Source organism: Balaenoptera musculus, chromosome 6, assembly GCF_009873245.2.
Source record: "Balaenoptera musculus isolate JJ_BM4_2016_0621 chromosome 6, mBalMus1.pri.v3, whole genome shotgun sequence".
Taxonomy (NCBI): Eukaryota; Metazoa; Chordata; class Mammalia; order Artiodactyla; family Balaenopteridae; genus Balaenoptera; species Balaenoptera musculus.
Genome location: NC_045790.1, coordinates 41,205,327 through 41,231,933, shown reverse-complemented (window position 1 = coordinate 41,231,933; position 26,607 = coordinate 41,205,327). Strand labels below are relative to the sequence as shown.

The following is a 26,607-nucleotide window of genomic DNA, read 5'->3' as shown; positions in this document are numbered from 1 at the left end:
TGGTATTCATAACCTTGTGTAATCCACTTTTCTTGAGTAATTAACTTCCAAGCAATAGAGTATCTTGATGTTGAGGGGATGTCATGTTTGTGATTAAATTATAAAGATTCTTGTTGGTCCTGCTAGCAGACTCTCTCTTCCTGGCTTTGATGAAGCAACTAGCCATGTCAGGGAGGCCCACCAGGCAAAACTGATGGCAGCCTCTGGCCAACAGCCAGCTGGGAACTGAGGTCCTTAATTCAGCAATCAAAAACAATTGAACACTAACTACGTCCTTCCCCAGTCAAGCCTTCAGATGAGACCCCAGCCTTGGTGGGCACCTTGATTGCAGCCTCATGTGAAACAAAGAAGCAGAGGAACCAGCTAAGTTGTGGCAGGATTCCTCACTCACAGAAAATTTGAGATAATAAATGTGTGTTATTTTAAGTCACTAAGTATTGAGGTAATTTATTAAGCAACAGTAGGTAATACAGTAGGGTTATAAGAATATTTTTTACAAATACAAAACAGGAGTAGTTAACATTCTGGATTGGCCAACACACTTCAAAGTCAATGATAAAAAAAAAAAAGGAGATGGAGGAACTGTTGTAGATTAAGAAACCAAACAGCCATATAACCAAATAACTGAATTCAATACATAAACCTTGATTTTTTAGATTAGATCCTTTAGAACAAAAGTTATAAAAAACATTCTTAGGACAATGAGGAAATTTGAATAGACACTGGATATTGGATGTTATGAAATTACTAATTCTTTTAGTATGTGGTTATTAATAAGAATATTCTTTAAAATGTTTTTTTCTTAAAAGATGCATAATGAAGTATTTAGTTGATAAGTGTGTTATTTGTAACTTATTTTTAAATAATTTCGAATGGAAGTATTAACAATAGAGATAAAGCAAATATGGCAAAATGTTAACTCCAGAACCTAGTTGGCAAGTCCATGAGTGTTCATTGTATGTATGAACATTTTCATTAAAAAATTGAAACGAAACACATGGAAAAATGAAGTTAAATGAAAGTCTTCAAAATTGTATTTATAATCACAACTACACTGTGTGCTACAGACTGAATGTGCCTCCTCAAAATATGTTGAAACCTAATCTCCTACGTGATGGTATTTGGAGGTGGAGCCTTTGGGAGGTGATTAGATCATGAGAGTGGAGCCCTCATGATTGAGGGGTCCCCAGAGAGCTCCCCCCTCCCTTCTGCCATGCAAGGACACAGGAAGACAGCATCTAAGAGCCAGAAAGTGGGCCCTTACCAAACACCAAATATGCCAGCACCTTTATCTTGGACCTTCCAGTCTCTGGAACTGTGAGAAGTAAATGTTTGTTGTTTAAGCCACGAAATCTATGGTATTTTTGTTGTAGCAGCCGAAACAGACTGAGATACTGTGTATAATTTTCTACAGAAAAATGCACTAGAAATTAGAGTAATTATAAATTATTTTTTAAAATGATTGAATAACATTTCCTATTCTCAGGTGGGTAATTTATATCTCAAGACCTCTAGGAAGGATGATACGTCACAAATGATCCTCTATACATTTTATTATTTTTTCACAAAATAACCATAATATACAGTGATTAAGTGCTAAGGAAGCCATAACCCAGTCTTATCCCCAGAATTATCTTTGTGAAGAAGGTTTTTAGCTATGCTTCTTCCATTACTTTAAGATTATGAGGTAGATAAAAAAATTTTGTCACATTGTTATAAATTCAGCTAGTCATGAAAAAAATATCATAACATGCTCATTTTATTTATTTATTTATTTTTTGGCCACATCGTGTGGCATGGGGGATCTTAGTTCTCTAACCAGCGATTGAACCCTGCCCCCCTGCAGTGGAAGCGTGGAATCCTAACCACTGGACAGCCAGGGAATTCCCTAAAATGCTCATTTTTAAAAATGTAATGCCAGAGGGACTATAATAGTTAATGAATTAGAGACAATGATAACTTAGCTCTTTTGCAGGCAACTGTTTCTAATGCAATATGAAGGACATTAACTCCAAGACTTTTACCACTGGAGGTGATTTGGCAACATTTATCAAAGTTTAAAAATGTGCATTAACTTGACCCACCAATTCCAAGTATAAAATGTATCCTAAGGAATTAGTAAGAAACTTGTGAGATTTGCCATAGCATTGCTTGATAGCTGAAAATAGGAAACAATGTCAGATAATAGGAAATGGGCACATCGATATAACATAATATTATATTTATTAAGGTGGAAATATGTGTACTATATGTCAAGTTTAAAAATCAGGTTATTGAACAACGTGTATCATACAATCCTTTTTTAAAAAAATAAAACGTTTACATACCAATTGATATGGCACAAGATGTCAAGAATGATTCTCTCTGGGTAGTGGAATTATAGGCAATTTTTATTTAATGTGTGTGTGTTTTATTCAATGAATGTGTATTTTTCTATTCAGAAAAAAATAATAAGGGAATCATGGAAAAAAGTAACTTAAAAAAAATCTTTAAAACAATTAGATCACCACTTATCACTTATCTTTCAAGTGGGATTTTTTTTTCCTTTTTGCTAAACTGTATTTTGTAATTTTTCTTCAATAAACATGACATAACAGTATAATAAAAGTGGTTATAAAAACACTTGTACACTAATGGGAAGCAAACAGTGTTTACCATTTGCCACCCCTTACATTTTGAAGAGTAAACTCCTATTCTTAACGAAGACTTTACATCCTACCATTATTCAAAGGTACCTAGTATTTCAAAATATTGCAGATAAATTGTACTTACAATTGCATGCTAAACATGACATGTTAAAAAGAAAGCACTGTATCGTAAGCACTGAACCAGGCTGACCCAGTTATACTCTTAATGCAGTCATTTAACTTTGACTTAACCCCCTAGATCCCAATTCAACAAAAAGCAAAGCACGGGTAACTAATGGAACCAGCAAAAAATATTTAACATCTGGGTACACACCAGAAAATTGCAATTTAATACTTAGCAAAATACATATCCCCTCAATTTATATTTTACCCATTCTCTTTTGATATTCCAAGTGTTTTTCCTTGGATTAATCTAGACAATCAAACCATTCCTCTCTTATTGGGGAAGAACTGTTCTTCTTAGACTGCAATTTGGCATTCCAAATCTGGCAAGCCAGGAAATTCATGGTTCTATATATCATAAATGTTGGGAATGATGCTCACTATTTTAGATTAAGAATAGTTTCACTTCTCTTAAGAAATTAAGGTTCTCTTAGACACAATAATTTATATAATTAATGGGTTGGTTCCCTCTTGGTGTTAGTTGCTAGGATGTTCATAGACAAATTTGTGACCCCCTCCCTCTCTAGGAAGTATGGCATGGTTTGTACTTTTCCTTTTTTCCATCATGATTCATCCCACTATCTTTACTTCTGAAAATAGAGGTAACATCACCCTACATTTAACAGGATTTGGGAATTAAATATCAAAGTGTTTAGCACTATACCGGGACCATGTTAGAGGCTCAAAAATACTAATTTCCCATGACAGTCTCTGGACTTGCAAATAACAGTTTGATGTATTCTTGCTCGCTCAATTGCCTGATAATATTCAACACATTCCAAATTCCCTTTGATATAATGGAAATGACCAAAAATAGACAATCAGATATCGAAATTGGAATGAATAATGAAGTTACCTCAAATAGTGAAGGGGAAAAGAAACTGGATCATAAGCCTGTAGTCAATTTGGGGCTTCATCCGTCTGAACTGATACACATAACACAGCTTAGTAATTTGCTTTTACTTCAACTAAAAATGAGCCATCAAACAAACTTTCTATTTACAAAGGACTTAAATGAAGAAATTATATCTTTTCAATATATGGAATAATTTATAACAAACTTAATTTTAAAAATTCTAAAGTAGTTGTCCTAAAACAAGACCTTGAAATCAATCAGTGCTGTTGAAAGAATCCAGCAATGAAAATGAGTAGAGCAGAAATTAAATAAAAGACAACCACCAACAATTAACAGTCTGGGGTATATAAGTAGTAAAGCAGATTACATAAATAAAAGCCCTTGTCTTCTCCTAGTTGGCTAAGGTAAGGGAACTACACCACTGTAGTTGTGTTGCTGTTGGTCATAGATCATTCTTCATTTATCTCTGAACTATTAAAAAACCTATCCCCATTACCCAGGAAAATTTCACAGTTCATCAGTGCAAAAATTTTATTTCTCCTTTGTTTCCCCTTCCCCGCCCCCACTTTACAAGATCTGAAATTTTACTTAATCCACAGCATTCTTTTCATCATCTGTAATGTCATGTGAAATGTGAGAAAAAAAAATACTTAACAATTTAAAATCTCAGTCCCCTAGCCCACTGTTACAGTAAATTTAGGATAAGTCTACAGCATTCACTTACTTTAGCTGGTTCTGATACCGAGGCATACTTTTTTATTTGAGAATCAACGCCTAAAGATTTGGCTAATTGTACAGCGTTTGAATCATCACTGATAAGTGTCCCAAGAGCCACAAGAAGTCTAAAAGTGGCTTCCAGGTCTTGTACAACTTCCAAGACTGTGCTAATTACTGACAAGCACTGAGCTTTCCCTTCAATGTTATGGTCTTTATGAAAACAAACAGAATAGTTCAGGGTTAATGTAGCCAGAGCAATGTGAATGTTCTTATTGCTCCCTGATTTCAGTTCTATTGCATGGGATAGTAGTGATTCCCTCTGGGACATCATGAGCTTTTGTCCTGCCTGGCCAACAAAACAATTGCAAAAAGTCCTGAGAGCAAGCAGCTGGTTTGCTGGCTTTCCTTTAGGGTTCAGAAGACTGATGAGATGGCTGCTGAACCGAGCTCCTTCTTTTTCATTGCAGAAGTTCTCATTCACACTGGGATGTTTAATTGACAACCGAAGAATGTCAAGTGCAGGAAAGACAATATCTATTGAAAAGAAAAATTCATTAATGTTAAAAAAGCATTTTAAACATTAAAAATCATATGCCTGCTTTACAAAATGTGTATACTTCTGAAACTTGTGTTAACTAATTTTTCATATTTATAGAGACTGTATTTATTGCTACAAGATCACATTACTTTAAAAATATGGTAACTCTCCTGGGTTATTAAAATAGCTTGACATACAGTGAGTATTCAATAAATCTTTGTGCAAAGAACAGGATTGGGACCTTGCTTTTAAAAAATCCTAAAACAAGACCAAAGAATTGAGGGAAAGTTCTTTATAGGAGAATTCCAGTTCACAAATGCCAATAGGATGCTTATTATACACACTGGTGGAAGGATTTATATTTAAGGGACTGGGTAGACACCATGTAAATGAATGCACTAAACAATCTTAACATCATTAAAACTGAGGAAAGCAGAAATTATGGGCCCTGTGATATAAAGGTAGTATTCAACATCATTTATAAAGGATATTCACTTGAAAAAAACTACTGAACCAGAATCTAATTATGTCTAGCAGGAAAAACAGAGATAGAGGAACACATTAAGTGATCAGCCAAATTCAAAATATGGGACATTTTGCAGGAAAAATGATTTTTTTCTCCAATAAATCAATTACATGAAAAAATAATGGGGAAGAGGACACTTTTGGAATAAAAAGAATTAATTAACTAAATAAAAGAAAACATACTTATAGCAAATGTTTGTAGCCTATGTTTAACAGGTCAGATAGAGTTTCGTGGATGGCTTGCAGGGAATCCACAAGTGCTCTGAAAGAGTATACAAAATGGTCCATGTATGGGAGGATCATTACATTACCTTCAGATTCTCTTAAGGTATGTGACCAAAGCAAGACTATGAGTTACAGTGGTATAGTGAATCCTTTTTGTGAAGTTTTTCCCAATGCGAATTTCAACTAACATGTCAACTTTTATTTAATCTAAAAACACCAGTAGTATGGATAGAAATTAAAAGATATACTTTCTGCTTTCTAGTTACATTTTAAAGAGTGTTTCTGTACCTTCAGGCCAGTTAACAGCTTTCCATAAAATCTGAAGTTGCTGGGCTGTGGGTTTTTCTGAAGAATTATTACATATTAGAGATAGTATCTTTTCAAGAAGTACCAAGTCATCCTCAGTTAACTTCTTCTCTTCCGATGCAGTTCCATTAAGTTCCTTCAGTTTACCTAGAACCCAAATCCAAACCTTCAATATTCTCTAACTGTAATTAGGCAGATATATCACATAAATGCCAACATTTTCAATAAGAGTACTCTACCACACACCATGAGGAGGTAAGACTTTTCACAGCAATTATCAAAGACCATAAAACAAGAATAAGGCCTGGGAGTAATTTTAAGCTGAGTACAGTACAGAAAAAGAAAGATTACTGTGATGATTTTTATTTTACCTGTTGTCTTCTAAGATCTTCTAAAGCTTTTTGCTTTGAATAAGTTTTTAAGTATACCATATTTGTTATCATTTTGAATGCTTTTCAAAGTAATGTTATGTCATATATAAGTCAATCCCCTACTTTCTCAGATAGAAAATTTATAACAACTTTTAGCCAACTTATGGCAACTTCTATGACTGCCAATGAAATAGTCAAAAAGCTAAATGTGTATTTATATTTAATTTATTGACTTAGTTTCATCTGTACATTTGACATCACATTTTTAAAAAAACATATTTAATTTGCTTCCCACCATACTGACATTTCATGAAACTATTTCTTTAAAACTCTTCACATGCATCTTCAATATCAGCATCTTTGTCATCATTAATGTTACTTTGAGTCATCTAACACTATTTCCTCAAAAATTTTCATCTCCAAGAATAAAAAAGCCCAAATTTCCATCACAAAAGGTTTAAGAAGATACAATGTCCAAATTTACAAATTTTTATCAATCATAACTGGAAACTTGGATCTATTTCATTATTCTTTGGCACTAAAAATTGCTTAACACTAACAAAATATTAAAACAGTTTATTAAGGGAATGCAAAAAGCAAGAGATCTTTTTTATTTGTACAAGAGTTTAAGAATGTCAAGTTGTCTAAAAGTGTGTATACATTTCTTTATTGTTCAAAAATAAAGCAATTAAGAAAAGACCTATGAATGATTTTTATAAAGATAGTATGAAGGATGATGAGAAACAAAACAAAACAAACCCCCCCAAAACAATAACACCCCTGTCATATATTCAGGTATGTATGTTATCTTATCTCAATAGACTCTCACCATAATCTTTGAGGAAAACAGAGCTAGTAATACTCTCAGTCAAAAATAAACAAACAAACAAAAAACAAAACAAAACCTAGTCATTTTGTTCTGAGGAAAACATTAACAGAAAAAGCAATGAAAGCCAACTGAGCAGTTTCATTTTTACAGACAAGATCTTTGTTTTTTAAATGCTTCACTCGTTCGTTTTCATTATTTTTTTTCTGAAATCAGTTAAGAGCTTAGGGAATGCGACTGATATTTTTCCCCTTTAATTTTTTTTTCTCATTAAAGTCATCAGAAAGCATTTACTTATATTTGTGTAAGGTTTCTTATAAAGTATTAATGTCCATTATCAGATCGTGTATTTTTAGTTGACTCAGTTGTGTAATACCAAAATACAAGTCTCTATCATGTAAGCACCTGATTCCCAGCACATGCTTAGGAGAGAAACAGCCTTGAGAGCAACTCAAGGAGTCTGTGGATATGTGAGAAAACTATTTAATTAAAATACACTTACCTAATATTTGTGTAGGGTTTGCTTGGTCAAAAGTGACAGCCTCTTTTTTAGGAAAATAAATATTCGCTGTCTTAGATGCAGCTGATTGGTAGGCACTGTTCCCTATTTACAGAACAGAAGAAGGTGAAAATCATTCAGAGTGGTCAAAAGCAAGATTTTTCTAACTGACTTTTGTTTTCAAAATTACTGAGATACATAACTATTCAGTGTATGCAATAAAATAACAACCAACTTCAGAAAAAAAGAAAATAAATCCATAAGATTTTATATACTGTATATATTTGTTAATATAATAAATTTCAGTTTTTGGAATAGGAGCTTCAATGTAAAACAAAGCCTTTCCATTTCATATTTTCTACTTCTCTCATATTTTTAAGGTTCAATGTAAATTGAAAGTTTTTAAAAGATCAAAGAACACAAAACAATTATGAAACTTTCCATTTCCTTCTTCTCCAGGCATACTGATCTCTCTTTTCTCATTCCAAATCATGTAGTAGGCATTGTCATTTTCTCCAATAATTTTCTACATCATTTTTATAAATCCCTCCCAAGTTGTAAGCTCCTGAAGGGCATATGTATTTACTTCTTAAGTCCTCATTATAGCAACACTAACTCAGTATCTGATGATGAATAACAAACTGCCACAAGATGAAAATTCAACAATACTCAGTGAATAAAAGCTACTTCAACTAAAGCATAATTTAAATCTAATGTATGTCTTACATTCATTTCAAATCTTAATTTATACAACATTTTTGTTCTGACGTAAAATGAAGGTATTTTGCAAAAAATATGAATAAAACATTTTAATCTTCTGAGTATATTAGGAATAGAAAGGGGGAAGGTAGATAAATGAAGAATGAGGTAAGTGCACAAAATTAATTCTAATTGCTTACAAAGCATTAAAATATTTATTGACATGATCAAAGACACTGCCTGTACTCCTGGTTGTTAGAGTCTAGTTGTGGTAAGGAGATTGCAAATCAAATATCGTCCAAACAATTAAGTATAATGAAAAGTTCTCTGAAGGAAAAGTATAGGATGCATTGAGAGCTTATGATAGACTAGAGGATCTAGCAAGAGGTGTATGTGCATACCCAGGAAGTTTCACTGAATTCATTTAATAAATACTATACTGCAAAATTAAATAAAAAAGAAAAAGGAGGGAAAAAGCCAAACAATAATTAGTGGTCAAAATAGCAAAGTAGAGGGCACAAATATTCCCAAAGAGAACAGTGGTACCAAACTCCTGAGGTAGAAAACTGCATGCCATGCTCAAGACACTGATGCAGGCCAGTATGGAAGAAAAAAGGCAGAGAGGAATGTGATGCAAGGCAAGAGAAAAGAAGTCAATGGGAAGCTATTACAGGGTTTTAATCAAGGGAGGGGCATAAACAGAGGACGACTGAGAGACCAATTTGGAGGCCATTATTTCATTGGTCTAGGTGAGAGATGACAGTGGCTTAGATAAGGTATACAAAGGTCCATTACATACACCAAACTGTTAAAAACTTTAATTTCTTAAAAATGAGAGGAAGCACTGTTAACTTTAAGACTCTTTTGTAATACAACAGGTATAACATTACTAAGAATTTATTCCGTATAAAATGATTTACATATATTTCGTAATTTTAAACTCTTATTTCTAGGAAGTAGATATAACTTTACAAATGAGAAAAAGAGAGGCACAGAAACACAATGACTTGCTCAAGGTAAAACACATAAAAAGTAGTGGAACTGAGATTTGAATCTAAGCATTCTCACTCCAGAGTCCTTAATCTTAATTACTTACTACATTAAACTTCAATACTGCCAACCCATGTTACTTTCACAATGAAAAAAATAGCTTAAAAAATCATATACCAACTTAGTTCTCAAGTAGAGTGGTGGGTTTATGAATATTTTATTATGCTCAATAACATATATGTCACACATATTCTCTTGTCTAAAATAATAAATAGGGAAATATATATGCCAAGATATCTGTCAAGCTTACAAGAGGTGAACCACAAATTCAGTTCTGCGTTTTACGGCAGCCTATACAGAGTAAAAAAGTATGCCTGCATATGTTCAACAATGCTAAACAAGTAAGATGTGTCAGGGTCTAGGCTGGATACTAAGAATAAAAAAAGTTAGTTGCTCAGGGGAAAGCCAAATATTCCAGGCCTAAATAGTAAAAGCAAATTCTTTCCTGAGTCCTCTCAATGTGTAATGTAGTAAATAATATTCTAAACACATTAAGTATATAAGAATGAAGCGGAAGAGATGGGAGTAACTCAGATTTTGTAAGGATAGTGAGGAAACTAGCCTTAACACAGTAGAACAGCAGTTTTCAATCCTGGCTGCACATAAGAAAATTATAAAACTACTCTTGCTAAGACCCCAACCCAGAGCAACGTTAGATCAAGTGAGCATCGCTGGGGATGAGGTTGAAGTAGTTTTTCTAAGCTCCCCAGACGATTCTAATGTGCAGTAATGACCCAATTCTGAGAACACTCTAAAAGCCAGGTCAAAAGTTTGGTCTTGATTTACTGTACAAAAAGTTTTCCAGCAAGAAGAAGATGCCAATTTCCTTAAACTTTCATTACATAAAAGTACTAATGAATTAAAAAAAAAAGAGGAAATGAAAAATGTGCACCTGTAAATGGATCAACTCCAGCCATGGTAGTTCCCATACTTGCAGACACTGGTACATACCGACCACCACCTAAAATGCAATAATACTCCCAGTAAGCACAGGTAACAGCAAATGATAAAGTTCAAACTGCTCCTTCTTTACACAGAATGACTTATTTTCATTATTAGTCACACTTCAGAATGACATCTTAATAAAACAGTTGTAAATTTAATACAGCAAAATGCTTAGAACAGTATCTGGCATGCAGTAAGACCTCAATAAAATTAGCCGGAAAAGTAATTCGCAAGTTATAAAATAAACATTACATGCCTTATATACTATAATTATAGAAGTTTAATGAATTACAAAAGCATTAATAGATTGGAGAGAAAGAAAGTCAAAAGTTTCCGTAATGAAATGTGAACACTATTTTATTGAAATAGAGACGGGATTAGTTGGCACATAAGACAAATAGAAAAGAAGCTAGGTAAGAGTTAGGGATGCTATGATAATAGCCCAGTCTCACATTTGAGAATACTTGTAGCTGCTTTATTGAAAATGGAAAGAAAGAAAGAAACAGGAAAAACAAGTGCAGAGAGAGAATCAGCAGGATGTGGAGATGTTCGGAGTCCTGGATCAGCCTTTGTGGGAAGAAGAAAGATGAGCTATTGTTCTAGCCCCTCTAAGCTTAATATTCAGGAGTTGGTATAACCACTGCAACAGATACAGAAAAAGCAAACAAAACTAAACAACAGAACAGATGTGAACAGGATTCATTAAAATAATGAAGAACACAGAATAAGTGGATTTGCTGAGTTTTTACCATATGCTGGCTAGCATGCTAAGCATCTTAGATGCATGAGTCATTTAAATATTAATTAGAGATCATTATAATATTTTAGAAGAGGAAGGCTGAATAATTTGCCCAAGGCATTATTATGAGGCAGAAGGTAGTCCTACACTGTTCCAAATGTGGTTCTCTGACCACTTGAATGAGAGTCACTGGTTCAATATGCAGACTCCCAGGGCCTGCCCATAATAGCCTAATAGTTCTCCAAATTAGCTTCACTTTAGAAACCAATAGGGAGCTTTTAAAACTACCTAAACAGCAAACCACATCCAAGACCATATAATCAGAATTCCTGGGGAAGGGATCCGACTCTGAGTATTTTTAACCTCCTCACTAATCTAGTGTATCAGAATCTCTGGGTGGGACCTTGCAATAACTAACTTAAACAAGCATCCCATATGATTCTAACTGACATTAAATGTTTGAGAATCATATAAATGAGGAAAAGAAAAAAGAATTAAGATTAACCTTAAGTTAGAAGCAAGACGGGGAATGTTTTGGCCCCAGTGCTGTTGGTAAAACTGCAGGAACAACATCAACAATAGTAATAGCTAACATATATTGAGGGCTTAAATATATTCCAGGCATTTTGCTAAACATTTTATATGTACTATACCACTTAATTTTTATAATATCTCAATACGGCAAACGTTTTTACCTATCTTTTATAACAGTGTGGTTCAGTTAACCTATTAATTGCATAATTCTCTTGGACTTTTAGTATGCTATCTTGCATATCTCCATAATCAGTGCATCTTCTGAGTTACTGACACTGTGCAACAGTGAGACATGCTCCAGTTACGATGGCCCCAGTTGTTCTCTTGACTTTGTTGGTACTGTTTGAAGCTTGGTATATTCTTTCTGTTCCAAAAAACAGCTGCTAATGAGATTCAGGAACTCTGTCGTTCTAAGTTTCGGAGCATCACTGTGCCTGAATATGCTGATAGAGAAAGTTATCATCTTATCTACTCTTCAGATCTTTACTGCCTTTTCAGGGTCACCAAAGACTTCCTTAATAGCCATCATGCTATCACAATATTTAGCTTGATAGTTGGTTTCTGTAGTACACTCGTACACTGCACAGGGTACGGCTATTTATTTGCATCTGGGCCACCAATGCATTCTCAGGAGAAGGGAAGCTCACTGAGAGCAGTTCACAACTTCATGATACTGACCCAAGCTTGTGTGTTGGTCCCATCTATGGTTTAGAAAGGACTATACGGTCACTTTTAGAGCTCACAGTACTAAGTCTGCAAGGCCAATAGATACCATAAATACTACGAATTTCTTCCCAAATTTGGTATATTGTCCAGGAATTCTGGCTGAAGATCCAACAACAGCATCATAAAATACATCAAATGCTATTCTGAAAACAGAGATTTCTTCAGTTGCATTAAAGTCCAATTTTTTTCCAGTAGTGTTGATGCTGAGGCATGCATACCTTTGGTAAATAAAGTCACTTTGAAGAGACACCAACACTTCCAGGGCTTCATGAAGGCCATTAATAACTTAGATTAGGAAGACTAATCCTGGGTAGCTGGGTGGACTGTCTCCTTCCATGCTAAAGGCAAATTATGCCTGGGCAAACTTCTTGACTGCACTGCTCCATCCAGTCTCAGGGACTCACACGGCTCCTTCTCTGCTCGTGATCAGTAGCATCTCGCCAGTGACAGCACTCAGGCTGTGTCTTGGTTGGTGGATTCCCCTATTATCTAATTTCACAGATAAAAAAAATAGGCTCAGACAGGTTAAGTAACTTGCCAACTTCTCATAGCAAGTAAGTGGTAGAGCCAGATTTTGAACCAAGGTCTGTCTGACTCTAAAATCTATGCTCTTAATGACTCTGCTCTCCTTTCAGGAAGGACCGCTGGAGAAAATGATGAATTTTAATAATATGTTATTAAAAGTCATGAGGAAAGCTATAGAAGTACTCGAGGAAAAAGAAAAAATTAGAAGTTAAAGAAAAGGAGATCCATCAAAATTGGAAACACAGAAGATAAGGGAATTATCAGTTATGGATAATATCTTCAAAATGTAAAGCTATATAATACAAAATGTTATACATTTAGTGAAGAAAGACATATTGATCAAAACTGCTTCCCACCTGTAAAAGGATCTGCCGCAGGCAGTGTGTTAGAAGATCCTGATGAAGAGCCTGGAACATACCGACCACCACCTGTGCATGCAAACAAAGAAAAATCTGAAGTACGCCAGAATCCTGAATTTCATAAACGGCACAATGCTTACATCAGAAGACTCTAAATGTGGGGAGAAATAAAAGAGCAAGGCTGTCCCATGACAGAATAAGAGGAGTTATAGTCAGAAGTCTTATAGTTGGAAAGGTTAGTAAGAAACTAAAATTTCAGCGATTCTCCAAGTTTTGTTTTTGTTAACTTTAATCCTTTATTGTATCTTAGCTTCTGCACTTAAATATTAAAATAACTAGGAATTCAAACATAAAAAGATAAATTGTAGTTGGTCTCTGACCTAAATAATATACACATACAATCAGTTCCTGTTCCTATACGAATTCACTAGAATTCCTGCTGCTGTTGTTGCTATTAAACCACAGGCACCAAATGTGAATCTTTTAGAGAACCCCTGGGTTCATTAATTCATGTGTCAAACAGTGCATTCAGTGCTGAGATCCAGCAGGGAACAAGATTGCTTGTATCCACTGAAGCTTACAACCTACTGGAGAAAATTACAAAGGGGATGAGTGGTTCAAAGGAAACAGATTTCCCATGTATACATTTACAAATGTGTGGTGTGTGTGAGTACGTTTTGTTAGTATCTCTAAGGAAATAATCAGAGGCGTCTACAAAAAGATACATCTAAGGATGCTGATAGAGTTTCAGAAGAGCAAAAAAGCCAAATCGTTGTTAGATTTCCAGACAGAGCCAGCTGCTTTAATATCTGTCCTCCATCCCACAAGATAGCTTATACAATACAGTACTCTTTTGTACTGTAGACTGATATTCCAACCAACAGAAATATCCAGGTAATAAACTTTTTTTTTTCTTGTTCTGTCAAGTGCATCTGCTGGGAGGGTCCTATCATTTATAGTTCATGGTGAATCAGTCTGATAATCTGTTTAAGTCAACATGCAGGTGAGATTAACTTTATTATGTGAACGAACGATGGAATTTTGAACTAGAAGGAGAGGAGATAATTTAGGAGCATGAAGCATCTGTGAGGGAAGAAGAAAAAAAAAACACCTGAGACTAGAAGAGGATATGGGATCCTTGCAAAACAAGGAAGAGCACTAGCACATGAAAGATAAGAGTCAGAAATAATAGGAACCCATTAACAATAAAGTGTCAATTTCAAATTTTTATTTAGAGCTAGCCCTATATCTAAGAAAAGATAGATATAGGGCCAGCTCTATATCTATCCCATACCATGGCCTCAGTTCCCAGGGCCCAGAGCTCAGGCTAATACCTCTAGAATTAAACTCCATTTCCAAGGATCCCAGACTCAGACTAATACTACTGGGATTATAATACTACTGGCATGAGAACCTAATACCATTAATAACATTTTAGACGCTGTATACTATGTTATAAACAACTGACTTAAAATGAACATGTGGAATACAAATAACATGTAAACTGAAACTACCCATAGTTCAGTTCTAGATCTGCTACATAACTAACTAGTTTAGCCTCATGTGAAAACAGAATTTCTATTTACTAAATTTCACCAAAATATATATTTTAAAAAGAAGCAATAACGTGAAGGAACTTACAGGTTTCTTTTCATTTCAAATGACTGAATTAGTTTCAGTTTAATTTTATTTAGTTTATAGTGTGGCTGTATTTTTGAAAGAGAACGATTTACAATTGTTTCCATAAATACGAAATTACTATATAATTTGAGCCTCAAAAATATATATCTGCAGCAAAAACCTGCTATAGATCTTGGTTTTTATTTAAACAGCTAATCATAATAGGTGTTTAAATACAACAAATAAAGAAAAAAAATAATCAACATTGGTGGAAGTATATAAAACTTAATACAAACCCTAACTTACCTGTAAACGGATCTGAAAAACTGGGGTTCCCAAGTCCCAACATTTGACCTTTTGTGTTATCAATAATAAATTTAGCCACCTGATCCAAAAACATAGGATTCAAATCATTCTTCTGCAAGAAGTTGTATGCAGTTAACCAGGGATCATCAGTGATGTTATATGGCAGTTTATATGATGGTCCACCTTCGTTGACATCAATTGAGAAAACATAATCAAACTCCTTTAATAGGAATATAAAAAGGAGATAAGTGATTACTATCTGTTCACATAAATTAATGACATACATAACACAGATTTATTTTAATACTTATAGTGCTAAACTTTCTCCAAAGCACAATTTTAAAATCTTCCACTTGGCAAATAATGTTTAATAGCAACCATAGGCATGTGGTGCAAGAATAGTAGTTCACTGGCAGGTAGATGTGGGGGATGGATTATTACTACATATTAATTGTAAGACCAAAGGATGGTTTCCAATTAGTTGATCTCAAGGCCAAAAGTATTAGCTGTTACCTTACCCTACTCATGAAAACATGCTGGCATTATAAGCACAGCCCTGCAGGGTCCCTCATGACCTGTCAAGTTAAGTATAGCTAGGCACAAAGCAATAGATGAAAGGTGACACAGAAGCGCCTAATCCAAAATGGTTGGGAACAGCTTATCTATGTAACTACCAGAAGGCAAATAATGGCTGTGTCCATCACAAATGCAGCTCTCTCTACATGCAAAGATATTAAAAAAAAAAAAAAAAAAAAAAAAATCTACTTCAAGACTGAGAATCTCCCCATTGAAATCTATTTTTAAATGTCAAAACACCAAAGAAAATTTTATTAGCATGGGGAAAGGGAAACGGAAACTTTTAATTTGTCTAATGCTTTAAGATAATAGCAATTAGAAAGAAGTCGACATACTTTCCCTTCATATAAAACTTTTCCAGATGTTTGCTGATTAGCACCAGATGAGCCAACAACATCACCAATTTTTATCCACCTCCCTTCACTAACACTCCACTGATAGGCTTCGACTTTCTCCCCATCTCTGATTAGGCGAGTCTGTCCTTCTCTAGTACCTTAAAATAAAAATTTTAAGAATCAAAGAGAGAATGGCAGAGTAAAATTTACAAACATTAGATAGAAAAGTTTTAACATTAAAGTTTATATATAAAAGAGAATATGTATTTTGGTTTAATAGAAAATTTTATGAAACAAAATATTTTAAAATGTAATTCTACTGGAAACTGGCCAAAAAGAAAATAATGGTTTAAAAGAAACTCTATTGCGACTTCCCTGGTGGCGCAGTGGTTAAGAATCCACCCGCCTGCCAATGCAGGGGACACGGGTTCGAGCCCTGGTCCGGGAAGATCCCACATGCCGCGGAGCAACTAAGCCCGTGTGCCACAACTACTGAGCCTGCACTCTAAAGCCTGCGAGCCACAACTACTGAGCCCACGTGCCACAACTACTGAAGCCCGCACACCTAGAGCCCGTGCTCCGCAACAAGAGAAGCCACCGCAATGAGAAGTGAGAAGCCCACGCACCGCAATGAAGGGTAGCCCCCTCTCGCCGCAACTAGAGAAAGCCCATGTGCGGCAATGAAGACCCGACGCAGCCATAAATAAATTTATTTTTTAAAAAAACTCTATTAAATAAAGGATGGTTAAAAAGATGTGATTCTACTAAAAAGTAGCTGGCAGATCGAGAATAAAACAAGTTTTATTAACGAGTATCTTCTGACAATACTTCATTTCAGTAGATGATTCTCCATTCTTCTAGCTGATCAGGCCAAAAAGAGTAGAAGAGTGTGATTCCTTTCTCTCAATTCTAATCCTTCAGCAAATTCCATCAGCTCTATCTTTAAACTATAGCTAAAACACTACCTCTTCTCACCACCTCCATTGCTACCGGTTGGTACAAGCCACCATTATTTCTCAGTTGGACTGATTCAATGGCCTCCTACTATAGGCCCTGGAGCCCCCTAGAGCCTATAACACTGGCTGTTTATTCTGCCTATGACATTCTCCACACAGATGTTAGCAAGATTTGCTCCCTTGTCTCCTTAAGGACTTTACCTGAAAGCCACATTCTCAACAAGGCCTTCAGTGGCAGAGACTGCTAGCTGTCCTCCAGAGATTCCTGCTCCTATTCCAACGGGTACAGCTGTAGCTGTCTAGTCGAAGACTACCTTATTCCGCCCCCTTACATTCTGTAGTCCCTAGATTACACAGAGTAACGGTCAGTGGAATCTGGGTGGGTGTGATAAATGCCAGTTCTAGGCCTAGTCCATCATCTTCTACCCTCCCCTCTTATGCTGTCTGGTGGCTGAATATCTATAACCAAGGGGACCCTGCAAGCACATGATGAAGATGGTGATTTCAGCATGGGTCCCTGAATGACCTAGAGGAGTAAAATTATTCTACGGACATGTTCCAGCATACCCTGCTGTCAACTGAACTTTAAATGTTCAACAAATAACCTTCTCTTGTGTTAAGCCACTGACATTTTAGGATTTATCTGTTACAGCAACCAGTGCTATCCTAAGTATTATACATTTCCTGACCACTGAATTTAAAACTCCTGTTTTATTTTATTAAAACTCAACGCCTGCTTTACTTTTCCCATAGTACTTATCTGACATACTTGTATATTTACGTATTAACTTTTTAATTATCTGTCTCCTCCTGTAGAACATAAATTTGTGAGAACAGAGATTTCTGTCCCTTTTGTTATCTGTATTCCCCAGAGCTTAGACCAATGCAGGGCAGACAGTAGGTACCTAGTAAATATTTATTGACTGTGTATATATAGAGACAAAAACATTACATTTTTGCAAAGAACTCTAAGAATATTAAAAACATGAAATAATACAGTGGTGTTCAAACTTTTGGTTTCAATATTTCTTACAGTCAGAAATGTTATTCAGAAGTCCAAACAGCTTTTTTTTAATGTAGGTTTTATCAGTTGATTTACTGAATTTGAAATTAAAAATGAGAAGAGCAAAAAATATATTTACTTCATGGAAAACCGTAATAGGTCCATTACATATTGAATAAATAATAGTTCAATGAAAAATAAGTATAGTTTTAAAAACTTAGTGAGAAGTCTGGCATTGTTGTACATTTTTGTAAATCTCTTTACTGTCTCTCTTAATAGAAGACAGCTGGATTATCATACCTGCCCCTGCATTTAACCTGTTGCAATCTGTTGCTTGGTTGATGTATACAAAGAAAATCCAGCGTCACACGGATAATACAGTTGAGAAACAGAGGACTAGTTTAAAAGCCTTTTCAGAAAAATGTGGATATTCTACAAGTAGTAGATCCTAAAGGTTACAAATTTAGAATCTGAAACTATATCAATGAATTTTTCATGCTCTATTATACTAAAATCCATTGGTCTATCTTATACTTTGAACTGTTCTTTTACCCATGTATGATTTTGTAAGACCATGAACTGGTCATTTGGAAAATACTGATTCACTGAGCTATGCAGATCTTCCATATGATTACACATTTTATTATTCAATATAAAAAAATTGCATTTGTTACTATTACCACTAATGTCACAAGTTTTCCAAAATTTCAATTTTCATTTGGAAGTCTGAATTTTATCTTTGGCAACAAATGCTGTCAGTTGTTTTCCTTAAAGTGACATTCTTGCTTTGTTCATTTTCCAAAAAATATCTGCCAAATACCTAGGCCTGAATAACCGTAGTCGTTCTTTGAAATAAAAATGGCATTCCCTGAAAAAAGGGAGAGTTCAGCCTGCAACTCAAATGACTGCAGAAGTACTTATCCCTGAGGCACATGGTCCTACGGTAAACTGTATGTGTACTTTACACTTTGTCATCCAGAATGTTAAAAATGACATGTACTAAAGGGCCAAAATGTAACAAAATTATTTTTTAATGCTTCATCAGGGACACTCTTAAGGGCAGATGGCATTTTTTTTTTTAAATGACGACTGCATAGCAGTGAAGAACACCATGACTACCTGAATAGTTTGGTGCCACTGCCTTGATCTATGTACTAAGGAGCCAGCAGTTTTACCCACCACCGCTTTTATACCATAAATGTAGATGATAACACAGTGTAAAAGGCAAATAGCATCTTAGTATTATAAAACTAGCTTTGACCACATGGATATCCTGAAAGGATCTCAGAATCCCCAGGGGTCCACAGACCAAGGGATCATGGATTTATCCAACCTAAGATTTCATTTGAGACAACTACTGTCCTCTGATTTTAAACTCAAATAATCCCTAACTCATTAAGGAGACACTGCTTTATTTAAACTCATTTTTATTTTTAGTCTGTACAACCTCCCAGAGAATCCAATCAACCAAAAGGTATTAAATGAGTGACTTCCGAACACCTACTATATATGAGCTAAGTATCAGGTGATTTATTTAAAGAAAAAAAGATTCCTGTTTATGGGGAACTTAGCTCAAAGTCTTTAAAACTGTGAGGCAGAGGCAAAAAGAACATGATTTTTCACTGTGGTTATGCATAATAAAAAGTCTCAAAGATCAGTACCTGGCAATGAGACTAATACCGAATGACTTAACAAAACAATCTTTTTTTCTTGTCACTCATTATTCCAAAAGGCAAACATGGTAGCATTTTTTACTACTAGATACATTGAAATATTTACCAGGTTCATTCAGATGTTCCCTCCCAGGAAGCTGCTCAGCATTGATGTCCCCTAAATCACCAGTTTTGGAATCAATGGTTGCCTGAGAGAGTTCTCTTTCAAAAGCCTTGATTTCCTCAGCACTTGCTGTCCGATCCCCTGATTCTGTAAACACTCTAATAATACCATCACTATAAGGAAACAGAAACTGATTTTAAGTCACTGCCACAGTAGGTTAACATTATCACACTTCAATGATCCAAAGCAAAAATAATCTGCATTTGTGAATATGAAAAATGTTACTATGTATTTATTGCTGAGTATAGAACTATGCTGATTTCAGCACACTACCCTCTATTACTTTCTAAAGCAATGGAAAGGGTGGAAAAAGACTATTTAAGGAAAAAGTTACTGGCAAAGAACAAAGAAATATGTACTTAACACAATTTTCAATTCCAAATTAAATATTTACCATCATAAAAATCTACAGACATAGCATACACTTTTAAAGTGAGTATTACACACATAGGTATTATGGTATAAAGAAGGGTAGTAAACTGTTTAACTTATAAAGGGCTCAAATACCCAGCATAGGGCTTAGAAAATACTAGATGCTCGATATCCGTTCATTAGAAACGCATGGAGCCTGTCCTTACTATGCCATTAACTAGCAATGTAACCCGAATCAAGAAAAAAAACAGCTTCACCTCTGGACTAGATGGCAGTCTCAGCCTCTATTCTCAGAAAAATGACTTCATTTCCATAATTCCTCTTTGTGAAATTTTGGGGTAGGGGAGGCAAGTTAGCCACTTTCAACTGTACTAATCCTACTCAACTCTACAGAAAAACTTTCTTACTTAACCTTCTACTAACAGCAGTGTTACCCCTTTATTTTCTTCAACTTTAAATGACTTTAGGGTGAAAATAACTAAACCAACAAATCAACCTGTGGCCCAGCCAAGGAGTAAAATACATCCGTTTTATTAGACACTGTATCCCTTATGGCTGTCGCCCTTTTTCCTCTTGCCTTCAGTGCCACAGTAGTCTATAATCCTTTCCCTCATCCATTTCTTCAAAAAACTCTTTATCTGTCTCCTCTCATTTACCTTTTTCTATCATTTTCTATGAAAATGTGATGTCAAAAAAGTCACTACTAACATCTTTCAAAGCAAATCCAAAAGCTTTCCTAACTTTCCACTCCTTAACCCCTCATGTACTTATTGACACTGATCACAATCTCCCTCCAAAATCTCTTTTCCATCTCTGAATTTCAACATCTGGATTGCTTTTTGTTTAGGCTACTGGCTTCTCTTTTTCTACCCACAGTGTATCACAAGTTCAGTCTTTAGTTCTGTTCCTCCCCTTCTATGTTTCTTCCCTCAGAGAAAGATGCCCTATTGCTTGACTCTGGAAGTTCTGTGCCAATCTTGATTTTCAGTCTCAGCTGCTACACTAGGACCCAGTCCAAATGCCCATGACCAATCTGCATGAGTGTGGCTTATCACCACTTGGATCCCAGGAAGTTATCACCTTCTTCACCAAACCAATTCTCACTCTTGTCCATTTTTATTAATGTGGACTTCTAATCATCCGAAGTTTGAAACTCTATCCTTTTCTGACATCCCCCCCTTCTGATCATTTTCCCTCCGCATTATCTCATTTTCTGGTCTTTTATCCATTAGCACTGCAGGGTCAGTATTTCATAACTTTACACCTACTACTGCAATTGCTGCCAACTTGGTTTCCTGCCCATTGTCACCACTAGTTAAATCTAACCTACGTATTTAATAATTCATAAGTTCTGCTTTAATCACAGCACTTCTTGCTCAAGAGCTACAACCCTTTAACCCCAAGCACTGAATCTAACAAATGCCGGGCATTCCAGATTCTCCATAATTAAGCCCCACCCTACCATCTTCCCCTGTCATCCACTGTTCCCCAGCATTGTTCCTCCACCATTTTCCTTCATTATCTTTCAAAACCCAATTCAAATATTTTCTCCAGAAAGTTTGCCCACACCAATCTCTAACTTCTCTAATTTCATGTTTCGACTGCACAACTTACAGTGCAATACTATTGTAATATATTGTGTATCATTAGTGCAAAAGCTGTTATACCTACTACTGTTTTGTTTAGTAACACAAATGTGCCTGTGGTCTCCCCAATTCACCTGAAATTCCTATGGCTTATCTCTGTGCACTCTAACACTTACCTAAGGCCTAGACACATATTATTGATTGACTAGAACATGAATACCTCGCACCAACCACAATGTCACCATTGTCTAGCACACAGCAGCACCATACAGACTGAGCTGGAAGTCGGATTGTTTGAGCACATTCCCCGTGTTTCCAGATTCTCAGAGATCTGTCTTCTGCTGTTGTCACAAAATCTAAAATTAATGAATACAGGAAAAATCAGTTTGAATAAATAAAATTAAGTACATTTATATATACCACCTTTCTAAATAGGCATACTGATTTTTAAAACCCCAAAGTATTTATAAATTATAGCTTTAAATTTTATGCATTTGTCACTTATACAATATACAACTTCAAAAAATCACATTTTTATATATTTCACATCTTACACACTATACTTTAAACCAATAAATTATAAGAAGTCTTTCCTCAGATGCCCAAGAACTTTTTACAACACACCATCAAGTCTGAATTAATATGAAGATGATCATACAGTTTTCTCCTTTAGGAAAAAGATACTTATGAAATAAAGTTACTAAATTATTCAAGTTACAGTTAGTAAATTGATTTAAATCATTAGCCCTCCGCCCCCCACCTCAAGATGGAATAGAACAATGCTCAATGCTCAATACAAAATTTAAAATATGGGGCTTCCCTGGTGGCACAGTGGTTAAGAATCTGCCTGCCAATGCAGGGGACAGGGGTTCAAGCCCTGGTCTGGGAAGATCCCACATGCCGCGGAGCGGCTAGGCCCGTGAGCCACAACTACTGAGCCTGCGCGTCTGGAGCCTGTGCTCTGCAACGGGAGAGGGCGCGACAGTGTGAGGCCCGCGCACCGCAATGAAGAGTGGCCCCCGCTCGCCGCAACTGGAGAAAGCCCTCGCACAGAAACGAAGACCCAACACAGCCAAAAATAAATAAATAAATAAATAAATTTAAAAATATGTAGTATAAGATAGTCTTACCTTTACAATTTGGAAAGACAGATATGCTATAAATATAATTTGTATGACCATAAAATACTTCAAGACACTCGCCAGTGATTTGCCACCTTCTAATACTAGCATCATTTGCACAGGAGAGAAATTCTGTTTCACTCAAAATTGCCAAGCCTCTTACACAGTCTTCATGCCCTGTATTAAAAAAAAAAGAACAAGATTAATCAATAAAAATGGATCATTTGGTTGATGGCTCTATGTATTTTATTAACATTATAAAACACATACCAGTGAATATTAAAAACCGATTTTCAAGTTAGAGAAATACTTTTATTTTTCCCGGTAGAAAAACCTGATAGCCAAAATTTGTATTGTAGGCTTGGCAGTATTTTTTATCACCAGTCTTGGGAAGTTATTCTATATTTATCATATCTTCTCTAAATTATTTCTTAAAACTTTCTTAAACCCCTCCAGAAATAGGATTCTGATCCCCACAATTTTTTTTAAAGAAAATCCTTTATTTATTGATTGATTGATTGGCTTCACGGCATGCGGGATCTTAGTTCCCGACCAGGGATCAAACACGTGCCCCCTGAAGTGGAAGCTTGGAGTCTTAACCACCGGACCACCAGCGAAGTCCCCCAATTTTTACTTGACAATTCATTTCAACTTTTCTTCCCCAATAACAAGAGTAATTCATAACATACACAATATTAAAATATAAACAGATATATAACAAAGAGTAAATATCCCCTAAATTTCTCACCACATAATACTGAGATTAATATTTATAAAGCACCAAGAAAAGAAAAACTAAGAATACAAAAAAGATTTCAATTATTTAAGAGTTTGAAATAAAATCTTTATCACAGAAAAGTAAACTTTATTAAAATGTGAAATAGGTTGAGAGAGATTAATTTATCTAAAACCACACAATCAGTGGCAGAGCTAAAGCAAGAATTCAAGTTTCCTGCCTCTTATTCCTACTTCTTTTAATTCAACCAAAACATAAATATAAAGCCAAACATTGTTGCTTTACCAAGGGAAATATTTCATAATTTATATAAATGCAGGCATTAAAATGATAAAATAAAAATTAATGACTATTGATTTTTTAAAAGGGCAAGAATTTATGGAATGAAAACTGCTTGTGTTATGCTGATTGTATATATACATACGTGTGTGCGTATTTATTCCTCTCATCAAAGGATATTAAATGTTTTTAAAAACTTGATAAGATTCCATTTTTTTCAATATTGAGGCACTGTAGATGCCACTACAATTTTTTTTAAAAGACAAAACATTCTCAGAAGTTTGTGATCTAATAAAGGAGACCAGAAGTCAAAACCTTTCCCATGCTCAGTATTTCCTATGCTGATTCAGATTAGCTATAACAGATTAATAAAAACTTAATACATATGTATATATGTTGTATATGGAAGCAGAAACAAAGGGATGTTTAGTTATAACTCACTGCCCATTTTCCACCTACAGATAGTTTTATCTGCACAAAGGGACTTCTTGAAGTATTATCCAGGATGCTGATCAACTTTTAAGGAATAAATACAAGGAAAAACAAACAAACAAACAAAATCATACCAAAAACGTTAAGTGCCCCACAAATAAATCATCAGTTCTAATATTAGACAGCAGATGCCTCGTTTTAGGAGTTATTTAATAGCTGAGGTTTTAAAAGACTACCCATCTGAAACCACAACATAAACAAAGCCTGAAAGTTGTTATTATTAAACAATGTACTTCAATATTAATAAAAGCACGACTGATGTTTTCCTCATATATGAAGATAACACTACTGACCCACCCTCAATAAGACTTATGCTTGGAAGTTTCAGGCTGAACTTGTTCAAATGACAACCAAAACATAACTGAGTACCAAAAATTACATATATAAAATACACAGAAGCACATACCCATATTGTAGCTATTTGTTAGTCCATATCTGGTCGTTTTATGAGAGGTCTCAGTACATCTTTTAAAAAGATATTACAGGGCTTCCCTGGTGGTGCAGTGGTTAAGAATCCGCCTGCCAATGCAGGGGACACGGGTTCGAGCCCTGGTCTGGGAAGATCCCACATGCCGCGGAGCAACTAAGCCCATGCGCCACAACTACTGAGCCTGCGCTCTAAAGCCCGTGAGCCACAACTACTGAAGCCCGCGCACCTAGAGCCTGTGCTCCGCGACAAGAGAAGCCACCTCAATGAGAAGCCCGAGCACCGCAACGAAGACCCAACACAGCCAAAAATAAATAAATAATTTAAAAAAAAAAAAAAAAAAAAATGGGCTTCCCTGGTGGCGCAGTGGTGGAGAATCTGCCTGCTAATGCAGGGGACACGGGTTCGAGCCCTGGTCTGGGAAGATCCCACATGCCGCGGAGCAACTGGGCCCGTGAGCCACAACTACTGAGCCTGTGTGTCTGGAGCCTGTGCTCCGCAACAGGAGAGGCCGCGATAGTGAGAGGCCCGCGCACCGTGATGAAGAGTGGCCCCCACTTGCCGCTACTAGAGAAAGCCCTCGCGCAGAAATGAAGACCCAACACAGCCAAAAATAATAAATAAATAAAATAAAATAAAAAAATAAAATGATTAATGGCTGTGTATTTAAAAAAAAAAAAAAAGATATTACATATTAACTGTCAGAAAATTTACATTCACCCAAGTTAAATGGCTAAAATACACTGATGTTTTTCAAATACCACTTTAAAACTTCTAAATTTTTGAAAAAACTCACCTGTGCAAATAGGAAGCAAAGAGATTACAAAATCTGTCTACTCTGATCTTACCAGAAAAAGTCCTCTCGCATCTTCCAGCCTTCCACAGTTTAATGGTCTTGTCTGCTGATCCAGTTAACATTAAGCCCTGCTCAGGTAATATCTTTACTGCCCATACTGCAGCTGTATGACCCTGTGAGAAAAATGGGTATTAAGTTAAACTGCCACAGAATCATCATCTTTAATTATTTTCTCGAATATTCACATAGAACTACTGTACCTGTAAGGTCATCATGCATTTGTCATTCAGCCAGACTTTAGCAGTAGTGTCCCAGGAGCCACTAAGTAATGTCCCAAATTTTCCAGATGAAAGACTACAAACTAAAGGGAAAAAAGGCATTAATTAACACATTTTCATAGAGAAAAATGCTCAACCTTGCTAGTTATTAAAATACTACAATTTTAAAAACACTTTATGAAGTGACAGTATTAGCTAATTAAGGCTCAACTCAATGGAAATGCAGAAGAGTGCAGCGGTCAAGAGCACAGACTCTGGTGCCAGGCTGCCTGGGTCCAAGTCCTAGCTATACCACTTAGGAGCTGTCTGACCTCAGGGATATTACTTAACATCAGATTCCTAGACTGTAAAATGAGGGAGCAGGATTAAGTGGGTTGAACAATCCCTTCCAGTTCTAAGAAACTACACAGGAAAATAATGCAAATGATTTTCAAACGCTATTTATATAGTTATTTAGGGTCACTTTAGTTAACATGACAGAAAAAACTAGAGTTAAGCTGACTCATTTCATTACTCAACAGTAATGAAATGGTTAATTTAATGCCTTATGATCTTGATGTAACATTGTACAAGCTAAAAATTATAAATACGAAAAATTATCTAAAAACATGGAAACAAAAAAGACAGAGTTCTGATTA

The 26,607-nt window shown here is 35.5% G+C and overlaps 1 protein-coding gene across 1 annotated transcript in view; it reads right to left on the bottom strand.

The window, feature by feature from the left end:
- Positions 1–4,175: 4,175 nt before the first annotated feature.
- PLAA (phospholipase A2 activating protein) overlaps positions 4,176–26,607 on the bottom strand; it is a 36,758-nt gene continuing 14,326 nt past the window's right edge. The window contains exons 3-14 of the mRNA XM_036856847.1: positions 25,952–26,052; positions 25,744–25,864; positions 22,971–23,138; positions 22,061–22,196; positions 19,826–19,995; positions 16,088–16,245; positions 15,177–15,396; positions 13,248–13,319; positions 10,315–10,383; positions 7,677–7,778; positions 5,960–6,124; positions 4,176–4,917 (exon numbers count right to left, since the gene is read on the bottom strand). Coding sequence (XP_036712742.1) covers positions 4,352–4,917; positions 5,960–6,124; positions 7,677–7,778; positions 10,315–10,383; positions 13,248–13,319; positions 15,177–15,396; positions 16,088–16,245; positions 19,826–19,995; positions 22,061–22,196; positions 22,971–23,138; positions 25,744–25,864; positions 25,952–26,052 — 2,048 coding nt within the window. The 3' untranslated portion in view covers positions 4,176–4,351. The remainder of the gene's footprint in view (positions 4,918–5,959; positions 6,125–7,676; positions 7,779–10,314; positions 10,384–13,247; positions 13,320–15,176; positions 15,397–16,087; positions 16,246–19,825; positions 19,996–22,060; positions 22,197–22,970; positions 23,139–25,743; positions 25,865–25,951; positions 26,053–26,607) is intronic.